This window comes from Cheilinus undulatus, linkage group 17 (genome assembly GCF_018320785.1).
Source record: "Cheilinus undulatus linkage group 17, ASM1832078v1, whole genome shotgun sequence".
Lineage (NCBI taxonomy): Eukaryota > Metazoa > Chordata > Actinopteri > Labriformes > Labridae > Cheilinus > Cheilinus undulatus.
The window spans coordinates 4,741,615-4,758,782 of NC_054881.1; the positions used below are offsets into that span (position 1 = coordinate 4,741,615).

Below are 17,168 nucleotides of genomic sequence, written 5' to 3' on the forward strand. Positions count from 1 at the left end.
AGGACCTAAAGACTCAGATTTGGTCAAAACTTTGTGTGAATCTGATCAAAGTTGCCCAAATTCAGGGTTTTCTTGAGTTGAAAGCTTGTTTTAAAGACTGAAATGATCAGAAACATGTTTAAACGTCACGTTCTCCTCCTTTCTGAGTAGAAATGAGACGTCTCTTTATATTTATGTTCTCACAGTTTGAAGTAAACACTCTAATATTAAATATTAGTGAATTATTTTGCATATTTTGTTGTGAACAAAAACATTTTTTTATGCGTAGTGATCTCTTCCAGTCTCAAACACGTACCCTGACCTTCTCTAACATGGATTCTGGCATCATTAAGTGAGCTCTACTGGTTTAATAATGCCAGTATTTGAACCAGTTCATCTTTCTGTAGCACAACAAGCACATTCATGATTATTTTGATAGTTTATTATAAAACATCTTGCAAACGTAGGACCCAGAGACTCAAAATTGGGTCAGAAGTTTGGGAGATTGCATAAAAGTTTGAAATGTGGAAATAAGACGTCATGTTTTTAAGGAAAGTCTGGATGTGCTGATGGAGGAGATGCAGACGGAGCTTTGGCTATTATCTTCTCTTTGGAGGCAGGAAGGACTGATGGGGGGCAGGTAGTGGGTTCTGGGGGGGGGGGTCCTTCCAGACCGACTGGAGCCTGACTGTAACAGCCTCTCTGAGACTCTGAATGAGACGTCTTAATGACTCCAGTTGTGAAAACTTAAAGGAGGGGAGGATGTGAGCTTTGATGTTCAGGGGGGAGGACCACCTTTAAAAACAGAGCACCCACAAGGAGGGGGGACACTCAGGACTTCACCAGGACCCAGACCACATCCACAGAGGCCTCACCCTGCAGCCTGGACTCCAACTTTTGAAGGATTTACTGTAGAAGTGGAGCACCGATCAGCTATGAGAGGACGCTTCTCCATCGAGTGGATGGCTCAGAGCAGCCAGCCTCCACAGACGGACAGGACGGGGTCCGAGCCCACGACCTGTGGGACCAGCGCCGAGAGTTTACCGGGTTTCTACAGCAGGCAGAGGACCGAGGAGGAGGGCAGGAGTCATTCTAGGACGGAGGAGTTTCATCTGAGCTCTGAGCAGCAGCAAAGCTCTCAGAATAACCAGGGTGAGTCCAGGAACACGTCATTTATGCAGCACTGGCTTCATATTCAGTCTCTCTTTGTACAGTGCAACATAGAAAGGGTCTCACTTTGCAAAAGGAGACATTCTTACTTACAAAGACCCCAAAATAAACAATCAGGGGCCAATATTATCAACATGATATCAGTATCAGTGCATAAAAGCTCAAAAAGTTTACATATATCAGCAGATGTGAAAAATTCTGCAGGCCTGCTTAAAAAAAAGGGGGGTTAAAAATGACAAAAATGGCAGGAAAAGAGGAGGAATGGGATTGTAAAGGTGGCAGAAATGTGTTCAAAGCAGCAAAACTGGGCAAGAAGGGAAATAAAGGTGGCAGAAAAGTAGCAGAAATGTGTTTATAGAAGCAAAACTGGCACAAAAAGTGGCAGAATTGGAGTTCAGAAAGAAGCAGAAATTGTTTAAAAGAGGTAGAAATATGTTAAAAGCAGCTAAAATGGGTTAACAGAGGCTGTGAGCAGCCATAAAGTGTCTAAAATGGACAGAAAAGGTGATGAAATTGGGATTTTAAAGTAGCTGAAGTGGGTTAAAATGGCAAAAAGGGTTAAAATGATCAAAACAGGCATTAAAAGTGATAAAATGGGATTTAAAAAGTAGCAGACGTGGGTTAAAAGTGGCAGAAATTTGTTTAAAGTGACAAAAATGGGTTCGCAAAGGCAAAAAGTAGGTGGAAAGGGGCAGAAGTAGGTTAAAAGTGGCAAAAATGGCTTATCAGATGCAAAACGGTCCCACAAAGTGGAAAACTGGATTTAGAATAGTAGCAGGAAAGGGCCGAACAAATGTAGTTACAATCGACGAGACCCATGTAAAGGTGGGGAAAAGGGGTAAAAGGTGGCAATGATGTGGTAAAAAAAGTCAGAAAATGGCAAACATTGGCATAAAGTGACCAAAAACAGTAGAATAAGTGTTTGAAATGTGCAGAAAAAAAGTGGTGAAAAGCGGTTAAAGATGGGCAGAAAGAAGCAGTTGAACAGAAGGGCAGGAAAAGATTAAAAGTGTAATAAATAAATAATTTTAACTTCAGAACCAAACAACAGTTTGACAGTTTTCAGCTCCAAACTCAGGGAACTGTTGGAGTTTAAACATCCAGTAAAAGTGAGCTAAATCTGGTTTCTTCTTCGTTGGTGTCTGCAGTGTCTGAGGCCGGTTTCAGCAGCGGTACGGAGGAGGAGACGTCCGGCTATGAGAGTGAAGGAGGTCACTCCATCTCCCCTTCAGCCCCCACAGACTGCACCTCCTCATCACCATCCTCTTCCTCCTCTTCCTGCCCAACGTCGCCCCCTTCAGGCCGGAGGCCCCGGACGGCGTTCACAGCAGAGCAGATCAGCAGCATGGAGCGAGCGTTTAAGAGGAACGCTTACCTGGGAACTCAGGACAAAGCTGAGCTGTGCAAGAAGCTCAACCTGTCAGACAAACAGGTAAAGATCAATCAATCAATCAATGCATGATCAATACATGATAAATGGAATATCACACATCTTTGCCAACAGCTGGTTTACATATTTAAGGCAGTTTTTCGTTTGTTTTTTTTTAACTTTCCATTAATTTGCTTTTTATGTTATTTTCTAAATTTATTGTCTTCATTTTATTTGAAATTATTTTTAATTTTATTACCGTAATGCTTCTGTAATTTTTTCTTTTTTTTTAAATAGAACTTTTATTTTTTGTAATTTCCATATATTGCGTTTTACATAATTTTTTTCACAATCTATATTTTATTTATTGCAAAAAAGTAACATAAATAAAAATTAAATAGATACACAAAGAGAATAAAGTGAATAAAAATCTATTTTTACTTTCAAAATTAAACCAAAATATATTTTTTGGAAAGTAAAATAATAATTTTATATATATTACATAATTTGTTTGTTTTTTATTTTTTGGTTTCAATGAATAAAATCACATAAAAAACATGAGACAGGAATAAAATAGTAAGATTTGAATTGCATGTAGAGAAAAAAAATATTGAAAAAACTAAGACCTCTTCACTGTTATATATATATATTTTGTTTTGTTTTGTTTATTATTTTAATTTTATCACTTTTTTTTGTTTATTTGATTTTATTTGTCTCTTTTTAATCGACTCATTAATAATTTCTTTTTTCCTTTTTGCTTCTTTTTTTCCCCACCGGACATCACCTCCATATAAACCTTTTTCTTTTTTTTTAAATTTAAATTAGTTTACCTTGTTTTATTTCTTAAACTCGACCCATCTAAGGATCCTTTATTGATCTAATTCCCATGATAATAAAATCTAACCTCATTATTTATTTGTATAACTGTCCTGTTGATGAAGCTCCCTCTAATGAGACTTTCTTCCCTCTGGTCCTCAGGTCAGAAACTGGTTCCAGAACAGGCGGATGAAGCTGAAGCGGACGGTGCAGGACGCCCTCGCTCACGCCTGTCAGGCCAACGTGGCCTCTCAGCTCATGCATTATCCCGACCTGCAGGCCTACAGACCGGCCCCGTACCCCCGGTACCACTCTACAGCAGGAGGACAGGACGGCCCGTCTGCAGCCTCGTACGTCCACCCACACAGCCTGCAGTACGGCTCGGCTCTGCCCAGCGTCCCCTCTCTGCCTCTGGACTCCTTCTACCCGTACAGCAGCCTCCCTGGAGTCATGCTGCCATCTGCAGCCTCTCCGCTAGTGGCCTCCTACACGACTTACCCTCAGTACTACTGACCCTCAGGGACACGAGAGCTTCAAATGAGCCAAACAGGCTGGTGTGCAATGATGTAAAGTTTAGATGTATTTAAAATGAATCTATCAAGTCTTTATCTAAATTTTGATTTGTGAAATAAGATTGTTTAAATAAAATATTAATTAAAATGTACATGTTTTCTGACTTTTCCTCAGAACTAAGGCTTTACTCTGCTTGGTGTTTTTATCTGTCAAAAGCAGTCTTTTTAGATCAGTAGATTTATTGATGAGTACTTTTAGCTAAATATTGACCATTGTAACTGCACTTTTACTTCCTCCATCTCTGCTCACATGCATACACATGGCACTAATGCAACCCCATACCATCAGAGATGCAGGCTGTAGAACTGGGCCAGGAGAACAAGCTGGATCTTCCCTCTCAGGACATGGGGTCCAAAAAAGACGGCCAAACTTCCATTCGTCTGACCACAGAACAGTTTTCCATTCTTCCTCAGACCATTTTAACCCTCAGGCATCACTAGGGACATTTCTGTCCATTTGGGCAAATTATTCCCTTTTCTCTGCTCACCATTTAGGCTGTGTTAGTCCATATGGTCTTATTTTTTATAACAAAGTTTCTTTCTAGGCAAGTTTTTGAATTCAAATTTCAGTTGCTCTAATAGGTCAGGGGGACACTGAAACAAATTTACTACCCTTTAAAGCCATTAAGGACAAAAATGTCCACTTCCAAAAAAACTGCTATAAAAACTTAACAGATTCATATTTTTTCTGCTTTTTTGCATAAATCTCTTAAACAACTTCAGCCGTGCTCAAAACTACCAAACATTCAATCTTTTTGAGGATTTTAACCCTTTAAATGCCGGTTTGATTACTTAAAGTCAATGTTTTTTTATGACAAAAAGCAAAAAAAAAATAAGTGAAATCTTCCTTAAACCAAATGTTGGATAGCTGGGGCATTATTTCTAAATCCAGCTTGGATATGTCTATGATTAGCCAAAATATTGATTTTGATGCATTATTAGTTTTTGTGTAGCATCTGATTTAAAATTTACTACCCTTTTGAGTCATTAAGGACAAAAACATAATAAAAAAGTAGACATAAAATTTTTCTTTCTGCTTTTTTTTGGGTCAAATCTTTTGATCAACTTCAGTTCTGATCAAAACAATCAAATATTGAATAATTTTCAGGATTTTAACCCTTTAAAAGCCAGTTTGATTACAGGATGGTAATATTTTTTTCAAAACAACCCCACAAAACAGTCATTATTTTCCAGATAACCAATGTTGGGGGGGTGGGGGATGGTTTTTCAAATCGGTCCAGAGTATGTTCAACATTAGCCAAACTATTGACTTTGATGCATTAATAGTTTTTGTGTAACATCTGATTTAAAATTTACTACCCTTTCGAGTCACTTGTGGACAAAAACGTCCCATTGACTCCCATTCAAACCACATTTTTTTAACTCATAGCCATTGCATGATATAATCATTCATTCTGTAATGTTGTGGTTTTATTTTTGAGAAAAATAGTAAAATTTGTAATTTTTAATGTTCATCACTAAAATCAGTCATTTCCCCATTATAGGCCTGTGCATGAAAAGCCTGTCATTTCATTAGTTTTTGCTCTTGTGTTATTGAGCTTATTAGGTTATTTCAAGATAGTGTCTGTGTGTGTGCATGTGTGTGTGCACGTGTGTGTGCATATGTTTAAGGAAGATATCACTTTTTATTTTTGCTTTTTTCATAAAAACAACAGTGACTTTAAGTAATCAAACTGGCATTTAGAGGGTTAAACTCCTCAAAATGATCGAATGTTTGGTAGTTTTGAGCACAGCTGAAGTTATTTTAGAGATTTATGCAAAAAAAAAAAAAAGCAGAAAAAATATGAATCTGTTAAGTTTTTATAGCAGTTTTTATAGCAGGACATTTTTGTCCTTAATGGCTTTAAAGGGTGGTAAACTAAAGTGATGCCTGAGGATTAATTGAGCTTTGGTCCAGAGAATACAGCAGTGTTTCTGGATCCTGTTCACATATCACCTGCTTTTTGCATGATCCAGCTTTAACTTGATTTCTGGAAGTGTTCCTGATCCATGCAGTGATTTCTGCTAACAGAATCATGCCTGTTGTTTGATGATATTACAGACTGTAGATGGTGGGATATTCACAGTCTTCACAATTTTACATTGAGGAAAATTATTTTGAAATTGTTCCAGGATTTTTAGACGCAGTTGCAGATTGGTGAACCTCTGCCCACTCCTCTAAAATGCTCCTTTTATACCCAGTCATGTTACTGACCCGTTGTAGACTTTTATTGCCCCGTCCCTACTTTTTTGAGATGTACTACTGCTTTCAAATTCCAGCCTGGATGGTACAGTATGTTATTTATGTTCTATTGTGAATCAAATATGCGCTTTTAAGATTTAACAATCATTACACTGATTTTATTTACATTCTACACAGCGCCCCAACTTTTTTGGAATTGGTGTTGCATTTCCTTGAATTTACGTTGCACTGGTAAGAGTAGGCTACATACAAAAGAAGCCATGCACATGTAAAATTATGCAAAGTTTTAACTGGATATATTTTGTGTCACACTTTAAAACGTCCCCTCTGTGTCACATTCACTGACTTGTCCTGCAGCTTGTCATCTGATTGCACAATCAGATTTTTTTCCCATCTGAGTACGAGGAAACCAGCGGGGACACTGAGGAATTGTTTTCAATCTCATTTCCAGGAATGTAGTTGGCTTAATGACATAAAAAGAGAAGACCACACAATAATATTTTCAGTCTGAGTGTCCTAGAACGGTTTTAGGAAAACACATAAATCCATCAGATCTGATGTACCAGCCTCTATTAGTCTCATAAATACTACGGAGGTAAAACACACACTTTAAATAGGAAGGATTAGACAATCAGATGTGGAATTCCATGGATATTAGATATTGATAGTGGCTGTAAAAGCATTTTTTTAAGCTTTTAGACGTAAATATGCTACGGGGTTTTCACCAAAGTCGCTCCTCTAAAACAGCACATAGATATGACATTTAATTAACGAGATGCTTTTTCACAAACAGAGGAAACTAAAGAGCTGCAGAGGTCTGTTATAAACCCGTGGCTGTGGTTTCAGCTCTAAGCTCACAGGTGCTGCTGACATGTTTGGGTGGAAGAAGCTGTCTGTGAAAATCCTCCTGATTACGTAACTGAGAGGAGAACAGAGCTTTGCTGCCACCTATGGGCAAAGAACGGCATGGAAAGAATAAAGTTAGGATGGAGTGTAGCAGAAATGAGCTGGATTAGGTAATGGGGATAAATATTCAAATCTTTTTTAGAGTGTAGAAGTGCTCTTTTTATTTTGATGTTGCAGCTTGTCAGGCTGGCTTCTATTTGAATTTCTATGGAGGCCCAAAGAGGACATGCATCTACACCAGGTGTGTCAAACTCAAGGCCGGGGGGCAAATCAGGCCTGCAAGATCATATGATATTTATGTAATGACTGGCCCATCACTTTGAGCTCTGCAGATTTCCTCAAGTATAAAAATTTAAAACTTTTAATCCTTGTTAAGTCATAAAATCTGAAAAAGCAAGGAGTAAAAATCATCAGATAAAAAAATCAGGAATGTAGGAAAAGAAATTGATTTGTGTTTTAATTTCATATTTTCAATTTATCATCCCACAATCAGGACTCAAAATTAGGATTTTGATTTTTTTATTTTGTACTTTAAGCAGTTCAACTCATAATTTTGACTTCTTATATAATATTTAGAGCTTTTAGATTCATAATTTTAAAATTTTTGACCTTTGTAACTAATTATTTTGTATTTTATCTCATATTTTCAACTCCTAACTTTGACTTCATAATCTCATAGTTAAGACTCACAATTTTAAAAAGTGAATCATTTTTTTGTATTTTAATTTCACGATTATAAATTCTGTTTCATATTTTGACCTTTGAACTCATAATTTTGACGTTCTTTCTAATATATTTGCATTAAAAACATTATTTTTCTTTTTCAATTTCATGTTTTTACCTTTTTGAACTAATTTATTTATTTTTCTCAGATTATAAGCCTTTAAACTTATATTTCTAACTTTTAAATTCCAAAATTTATCATCATTGCCATGTTTTTTTCATGTTTTATTACTGGTTAAATGATGTTTACGTTTCTGGTTAAAAAGGTGTCCCTTCAGACCCTCAGGTTAGTCCTGAATCCAGAATCTGGCCCTGCTGTGACAGAGTTCGACACCCCTGATCCATACAATCAGTTTTCTTGTGATATCTCATGCATTTGTTTTCTTGACATTGCAATTTATTTTCTTGGTTTTTAAAGATAAAAATTGCCCATTCTCAGTGATGGCATTCTTATTTTCGCCATTTTCGTCTTATTACAGGGATATCAGAGAGGATTTTTAACATAATGAGACAAACATGTCCAGGTCTCATGAAAGCAATCAGACAGGGTGGCCAAACGTCCCAGTTTGACCTGGACTGCCCCAGTTTGACCTGGACTGCCCCATTTTCAAACCCAAAAGCACTAATTTGTCTCGGTTTTAACCCCCTGTCCCATTTTTACCCGTTTAAATACCCATACTGGTGACAGGACCTGCTGTGTAACATCAGAAAGGCTTGCTGCTGTAACTAAAGGGAAGTCGTTGTGTTCCACAGAGCTCAGAGAGTACCAAGCAATGAATACGTTGTGTTTTGAGTCCATTTGCATCCACCCATGGTAGAAGAGCCAACATGTGAAGCTGTATTAAAACTAACAAACTAGAAAAACAAAAGGGTGCAAGAAGGAGTGGCACTGCTGCAGCTTAACAAACCAAACATACTACTGCAATTCATGCTTTGGGTGCATTTCCTTTTACAAATAAAGTTTTGATTTATCATTATTTTCCATCTGCTGCAGCATGTTTTATGCTGTTAAAAGGTGCACTGATGAGAACGAGCTCATACTGTGGGTTTGTGGTGAAATTAAAGAGATCTTATTATGAGGTTTGAAATTACAGTAACCCTAACCAAAGACATGAAGCAAAACAAACAGAAGCAACAAACGCAAACCCTGCCCAAATCAAGAACTGATGCTGCTCTCTCCATAGATACCAGTAACCATTGAGCCAATAGTCTATACCAAAACAATTTGGTTTCTTCACCTTCCACTTTATCAGTATTGTTTGTTTCACAGACAGAGAAGCTCATCCAATCAGGTGTTACAATTCTTTAGAAGTTGCTACATCAGCCTTACTTCCCAGTGGACCCACCTTTGGACACCATGTGAAAAAAGCCCCACCTCCTCCACCCCAGCCTCCTCTTTTATAGCTTAAAGCTGTTGTTGTTGCATCATTATGCTGCTCAGGAGTTCATCCCTGCTGCACGATCTGATTAGGTTTGACATCAATGATTTAAATGTACCTTTCTGTGATTGACTAACTAAGGATGTAGCTTTAAAGCAGGTGCCTTGTCTCCAAGCAAAACTGTAAATCCATTTTGCAATTAACGATTAAATCTAAAACACGTGTTCTTGACTGAATTATAACAGGAAGTAGGGTAGAAGTAAATGTTTAATTACCTCTGCCAAGGAGGTTATGTGATTGGGTGGCTTTTTTTGTTTGTTAGCAACATAACTCAAAAAGTCATAGACGGATTTTGATGAAATTTTCAGGAAATGTCAGAAATGGCATTCGGAAGAACTGATTGGATTTTGAGAGTAAGCATTGAGTCGCCAATCATATAACCCATATGAACAGTAGAACATAACATATGAGATGCTGAAACTGAACATTTTTCTAGAATTCACTGTAGTTTCCAAAAAGAATTTCACATTTTGATTCATCTGACCACAGAACAGTTTTCTGATTGCCTCAGTCCGTTATTAATTAAGCTACAGCCCACAGAGATTCGTCCAGATTCTCTGAATCTTTTGATGATATTATGGACTGTAGATGAGTAGATCATGACTCTCAGAAGTAAAGATGTACCCATGGTTCTGCTTCTCTAAAATGCTCCTTTTATACCCAGCTATGTCACTGACTTGTTTCCAATTAACCTAATTAGTTTCAAAATTCTCCTCCAGTTGTTTTTCATTGGCACCACTTACTTTTCAAGCCTTTTATTGCCCTGTCCCTACTTTTTTGAGATGTGCTGCTGCCATCCAATTCAAAATGAGCTAATATTTTGCCACAACATGGTAAAAACAAATTAGAATTAATATCTGATTCGTTGTTTATGTTCTTTTGTGAATAAAATATGGGTTTATGAGATTTTTCAACCATTGCATCACAGTTTTATTTACTTTTTACAATGCGCCCCAACTTTTTTGGAGTTAGGGTTGTACAACTGTAACATACATTTTCCAACTTATTGTCTATTAATGCATGGGTATCCATACAAAACTAGGATTAGACACTTTTTTGAACAGCTATAAGCCTACTGTGTCTTTTGTTTGCTAAATATTAATATGCTTCAGTAATAATGCTTTATTTTAAAAAAGCAAATCAAGTTTTTGATAGTATTACTACTTTCACTTAGATGTAAGATCTATGGTGTAAATGAATATGCTAATTATATTCAAATTTGCCGATTTCATGTCGTAAAAGTTTAAAAACAATGTTTTTTAAGTATAAAAACACGATGTTGAAAGCTATCCAGGTGCCTTCTTCTGCTGTGTGGAAGAAAACAAAATATGTCGAAATATTTTGGCAGCTGAAGCCAAAAACGTTTAAAAAACTTTAACTTCATCACATTATGTCATAAAACGTTGAGATTTCACAACCAGTCAGGGTTTGTAAAAACAAGAAGTACGCAAACGGAACCTCATTCTCCACCAATGGCTAACGAGGGAAACTACATGTGGGTGTGACGCTTAAACTCAGCGAACCAATAGGAAAGCAGTAACCGTGTGAACTGAAGAAAGTGACAGACTTTTCGACCAATCAGAGCCCTCCCCAAAGTGCCCTGTTGTTGAGCGTGAAGGGGGCGCGCGCAGAAAGCAGCTACGCAGGAGAGAGGGGCAGAAGCCGAATGGTGGAGCTGAAGATGGCGGATGGAGACAGCGGGAGTGAGCGCGGTGGTAGCAGCGGGGGAGGAGGCGGAGGTGGCTTCCAGCACTTCCAGAGGGACCAGGAGACCCAGGAGCTGGCGTCCAAGCGCCTTGACATCCAGAACAAGCGCTTCTATCTGGATGTCAAGCAGAATAGCAAGGGCAGGTTCATCAAAATCGCCGAGGTAGGGGCTGGGGGCTCCAAAAGTCGCTTGACCCTCTCCCTGTCGGTGGCGGCGGAGTTCCGGGACTACCTCGGGGATTTCATCGAGCACTACGCCCAACTTGGGCCTAGCAGTCCCGAGCAGATAGCCCAGGCTTCCATGGGAGAGGACGGCGGGCCTAGGAGAGCGCTGAAGAGTGAGTTTCTTGTCCGGGAGAACCGCAAATACTACCTGGACTTGAAGGAGAACCAGCGGGGGAGGTTCTTGAGGATCCGGCAGACCGTTAACCGAGGACCCGGCTTTGGAGTTGGGGGCCCGGTGGGCGGCATGCTGGCCGGGCAGACCATCGCTCTCCCTGCCCAGGGGCTCATAGAGTTCAGAGACGCCCTCGCAAAGCTCATAGACGACTACGGGGGAGACGACGAGGAGCTGGCCGGGGGCACCGCCGCCGCAGGAGGGTACAGCGAGCTCCCCGAGGGCACCTCCATCATGGTGGACTCCAAGCGCTTCTTCTTCGACGTGGGCTCCAACAAATACGGGGTGTTCCTGCGGGTGAGCGAGGTGAAGCCCAGCTACAGGAACTCTATCACCATCCCCTTCAAAGCCTGGAGCAAATTCGGGGGAGCTTTCTGCAGATACGCCGAGGAGATGAAGGAGATCCAGGAGAGGCAGAGGGATAAAATGTACGAGAGGAGAGACGAGTCCGAGGGAGAGGACGTGGATGACGACTGAGAGGAAATGAAAAGAAACAGCTGTTAGTCCATGACAGATCTGCAATATAGCCAGGGGTATTCTGCAAAAGAAAAAAAGAGATAAGTGCATGACAAATCGTGCTGTTATAGCCTACTAAAGTATCGTGGAGTAAAAAAACAAGTACATGTGCAGGGAATTTGTGGTGTATTATCCTAAAAGTTGTAGGGTTGAAGGTTGGAGTGGTTGTGTGAATCTTTGAAAGTGGATTAAATGTGTAAATGAGATATTTTTACATCTCATCGGCTGAAAAAAAGTAGGGATGCACCGTTATCGGGTGCCAATACCAAGCCTGAGTAGGCCTATTTGTACTCATAAAACATCACTGATACTGTATAGTAATTACCTTATTTATAGCACCTTAAAGCAGATGTTTACAGAGTGCTTTGACAGAGAAAGCAAAGGGGAACAATGGCATACAAGGCGATAGCAAGCTCAAACAGAGAGAAGGGTTAAAAATGTAGAATAAGTGCAAAATATAGGGGGTTAAAAACGTAGAAGAGGTCGGGTGTAGAGGTGAGAAAGCAATACAATTAGAGGAATTTCTAAAAAGTAACTGGGTGAATGGGCTAAAGAGAGAGAAAGAAAGATTAGCAGTGAACTAGAGGAAACTGCAAAATAGACGATTTCACTTTGCAGGATATTAGCCTCATTATTTGAGCAGTTAGGCCACATTGGTGGTATTTAAACATAAATTAGGCCGACTTAAGTAGAGCACACTGCAAACTATGCACTGCTAAATTGTCAAGAGGAAGGTGGAAGAGCATCAGACGGACTTTGAGAATAATTTGGTGTTATAACAGAGTGATATTTGTGCTTGAGTACTGCTTGGTCTGAAAAAAAAGAGGTATCGGTGCATCCCTAGCAAAGGAGATATTTTTGTATCTCATCGGCTGGAAAAAAAAAGAGTGCTTTATTGTACAAAAAAGGAAAAAGAGCAACCAGCAAATTGGTTTTTATAACAATAGAGGAAGTTAAGTCGACGAATGCTTTCTATCTGCAACATAGTTTATATTTAAAGTGTGAGGAGTCAACCTGTTTAAGATGTTTTCCTTGCTCAGTTTAAGGAGCATCCATTGTATCCCTGTTCCGGTCCAGGTCTCTCCTCGGTGGGCAGATTGTGGGGATTTTTTTTTTTTTTGCAAGTCAGATGAACCTGAGAGGAATGTATAGAAAGCCGCTGGACGTGTTTGTCAGCCGACGGAGCCGTGCAGCAGCAGCATCAGCAGCAGGCGGCAGTTAATCGAAAAAGATTACCCAAAATGTTAGGGGAAGTTACTGATGAGAGGATTATCTTTAAGCCCGAACAACAAGGGCCTCGCCTCGCGGACTTAAACTAAAGCTTTGACTCCTGCAGTCAGTCACAGTGTGGATCAGCTGGGTTTTATGTTATACATACGATCTTAGCGAGTGTTTTTAATTCATATTGTCTCACTCAGCAAGAAGGAGGAGGAGGCTGCGGTTTCTTGCGCCAGAGCATCCCTGGTGTTTGAGAGCAGCCGCTTTGGAAAGCCAAAACACAGGGAGAGGACTGAACAGGTGCCTCCCCCCCCGATCGACGCCCCTGGAGACAAAAACAAACACGTACTGTATTTAAAAGCATAAGTATACAGTATATTTCTACATTTGGGACTTTCAACGATGCTCATCTGCTCCCTCTTGCCTCAACAAGGGTCCAAATATCGCCGGATGGGAGCACCACGTTTGACCTTCCAGCTCTGTCAGAGAGGATTTTTCCCATCATGCTCTCTGTCGTAGTCAGAGCTGGACAGACGGGACAAATAGACGGCCATCTTTACACCAGCCTGAGGCCATATTTTTCTGACGTAACGACATCTTCCGACACGTGAAGACCCTGGACAGAAACACACTGATGATGGATGTTTTTTGTTTTTTGTTTTGTTTTGTTTTTTTCAAGAGAACTTTATTAAAATGAGATTATAGGAAAATATATCTGAACAAAACCAGCAAAAGATATTTTGAAATACTTATAAAAAGACAAATGTATTATATAAAGGAATTTCAAGATTTAAAAATAAAAAAAGGTTAATTTCTTAAAACAAAGTTGTGACTCAAAGCTCCAGATTATTTTTTGTTTTTTTTCCTAGAGTGAAAGTATAACACTTCCTTAATTAAAACAACTTTAAATGCACTTACGTTGTGACTGTACGTCTTTATACGCTGGAACTTAACTGAAAGACCGTCGTGTAAGCAGAACGTTGTTTTCTACGGAAGCCCTAAGGGGACATGCATCCATACATTTTACTGTATCCCATCCTCCTGTGATAACGAGCACATTTTAGTTGTTTTAGTGACCTCTCCATGTATTTATCTCGTTATTTTGGGATAATGATGCTGCTCTTCTGGTATAATCATTTATTTTCCTGAAATCTCAAGAATGTAAGTCACGATCATGGCAAAAACAGCATTTTAATCCTGATATAATGAGGTAAATGTTGCGAAAACAACAGAAAAATTCTCATTATTGTGGTAAAATGGTGTATAATTGGATGTAAGAATTCATGTCCAGTTATGGCCTCCATATAGGGATGGAGTTGAAGAAGGCCAGGTCTGTAAAGACTGGATTCTGGATTTTTCTGTGATGTAACATCATTTCTCTTTCCACTAGGGGTGGAGATTGGGAATTTTGCTAACTGTACCATTACTGATATCTATCCAAGTCTTGATTGATACTAGTGGTGGGAGTATTAAGACTAAAGTACCGACATATCGATATTTACCAAGTACTCCTTTGGTATCGATCCCTTTAGCAAAGTATCGATACCAAATGAGTACTAAAAAGTACTGCTCGTCCGTGTCACATGGCTTTAAGGACCAATCAGACATGTCGATCCTGCCGTACCATGTATCTTTGAGGACCAATCATTATGAAGTCATTTTATAGTCTGTGATGTGAACCTGGCTGTCTTTCTTACTCACTGTGGTCCCTAAGTAAATTTCAAAATAGTAAGAAAACATAAAAAATACTGAGATCACATGCTAATACCATAAAATGTATAAAGACCACATTGTAGAAACATAAGATAAATATTTCTATGAAAATCTTACTACCTTGTATTTCTTACATTTTTGTTTCAAATTAGTGAGTATAGATGGCTAACCCTTCTATCTGGATTTAAAAAAGAAATTAGTTGTATTGTGGATATTTTAATTCTATATACAAGTTTGTGCTGATTATAGTTTATTTAATTTTTTACCTGCTTAAACATTGTAATTTAATTGAATTTTCCCCCTAAATGAATTTCTGAATGACCTGCAAATGCCTTTTTAACTGCCTGAAATGTGTAACTTTTGTGAGTTTGCGAGTCCAATATTTTATTCTTTCTTCAAAAGTATCGGTATCGATAAAATTACATCAAAAAGTATTGGTATCGTATCGAATTAAAAAACATTTGTATCGCCCACCTCTAATTGATATTACCATAGATTATTTTCTAGTGTTTGGTGTAAAGAGAAACAGAAAATACTCTTTTAAAAAGTAGTTTAAGACAAAAAGTAGTGGTCATTTTGGTCACATCAGAAGAAAAACAGCATTCTGTCCTGAAATGATGAGATAAATTGGTGTAAATCTGGAGAAAACAACTTAAACACACTTATTATTATGGTAAAATGGAGTGCAGTTCAATACCAGAATGCATGCCCACATTGGGCCTCCATACAGGAATGGAGATGAAGAAACCCAGGTCTCTAAAGACCCACTTCTGAGTTGTTCAGATTAATCCCATTATAGCTTATCAATACTTCTACTGAGCCTTCTCTGTGGGTTCCCTACGGTGGCCTATTGCATTCACTTGAAAATAACAAAAAACCCCTCCTGTTTTTACGACATAACTATCTCATAAAAACAGGATTTTTATAATTTATTTTTGATTTTCCTGTTTTTACAGGATAGTATCTCATAAAAACAGGATTCCCTGACGCTCTCCTGCATGACTGGTTGCTACATTTATCAGCCAGTAATTAGAGGTTTGGGGTCAATACAGGTAAGGTAGGCTTTTAAATGTATGTCCAGATAGGGCCTCTATATGTAGGGATGAAGATGGAGAAATCAGGTCCATAGACACTAGGGCTGGACAATTAATTGAAAACTAGATTAAATGGTAAAATGGCCTTGTGCAGGCGTGTCAAACTCATGTTGAGTCTGGGACCAGATTTGCTCTGATGAGAAGTCCTAAGGGCCGGACTCTTTAGGCCAGGATTGTGAAAGTCAATCATGGGTTCTGAATTTAGGCCTAACAAGCTCAACATTTAAACATAAACTGTCAACCTCATTAGTAAAATATGAGAAAATATAAATAACACTGATATTAATCATTCTGAGATGAAAAAAGTTAAAATGATAAGTTAAAAGGCTCAAAGTTTGAAATAAAAAGTCAAACTTAGTAGTTCAAAAGGTCAAAACACAAAATTTAAAAGCAAAACAAAATGTTTTAAAAGGCAAATAAATAAGACAGAAAGTCAAAATCACAAGTTTAAGAAGTAAAAATATGATTTTGAATTGTGAATCTTGAAGGTCAAAACATGAAAAAAGTAAAAATCATACGTTTAACCCCTTAACGCCTGTTGTATCATATTTGATACATAGTTTTATGATACTCTATCTAATCAGTATGATCAATAAATTACTCAAAAAAATCTGAATACAATCTGATAAATGATAAAAATGCCCACAAGTGGATTATCAGTTACCAAAAACACCTAATGAATGAAATTAGATACTAAAAATATACTTGGTAAATTTTATGGAAATTTGGATTTTTTAAAATTTAAGTTAAAAAAATTAGAATTTTCTGTCTATTTGTGTTTTCAGGCTTTAAGGGGTTAAGTCAGACTTGTGAGATGCAAAATTGAAACATGAAATGGCAACATTAATTTGTTTCCCACCCTCCTGACTTTTATCTAACTTCTTTAACTCTTTTCTTTTCAGATTTTTATAATTTAACAAGGATATTTTGGTGAAGTTTACACGTTTACTGGAGGAAATCTGCAGACCTCATACTGGTGGGCCAGTTAGAATAGAAAGATTGTATGAACTTGCGGGCTGGATACAACTGTACCACAGGCCGGATTTGGCCCCCGGGCCTCGAGTTTGACACCTGTGGCCTAGTGCAATTATCAAACTGCTGCAGGTGCAATATTTCTTTAATCTGAAATTTGGGTCAAAATTCCAGTTTTAAACTATTTTTTGCAGCAGAGATGTCCTACATTACTTATTATGCAATCATTAAAGTGCAGTTTTTAAGAATAGATAACAAACAATCCTACTTTCTTCATTTTTGTCCTTTTTTCCTATTAATAGTTTCTGTCCACTTTGCAGTACGAGTCAAAATCATCACAATGAGATATTTTTTCAAAACTGTTCAGCTCTTGT

At 38.3% G+C, this 17,168-nt stretch overlaps 2 protein-coding genes across 2 annotated transcripts; both read left to right on the forward strand.

Moving 5' to 3' along the window:
• The first annotated feature begins 673 nt into the window (after window positions 1-673).
• ved (ventrally expressed dharma/bozozok antagonist) lies at window positions 674-4,034 on the forward strand. The gene is made up of 3 exons (XM_041811592.1): window positions 674-1,131; window positions 2,298-2,581; window positions 3,497-4,034. The coding sequence occupies exons 1-3, from the start codon at window positions 915-917 to the stop codon at window positions 3,845-3,847; spliced, it is 852 nt and encodes a 283-aa protein (XP_041667526.1). The 5' UTR covers window positions 674-914; the 3' UTR covers window positions 3,848-4,034.
• Window positions 4,035-10,616: 6,582 nt separating this feature from the next.
• On the forward strand, window positions 10,617-13,928 carry purbb (purine-rich element binding protein Bb). The gene has a single exon (XM_041811194.1). The coding sequence runs from the start codon at window positions 10,844-10,846 to the stop codon at window positions 11,756-11,758; it is 915 nt and encodes a 304-aa protein (XP_041667128.1). The 5' UTR covers window positions 10,617-10,843; the 3' UTR covers window positions 11,759-13,928.
• The last annotated feature ends 3,240 nt before the right edge of the window (window positions 13,929-17,168 follow it).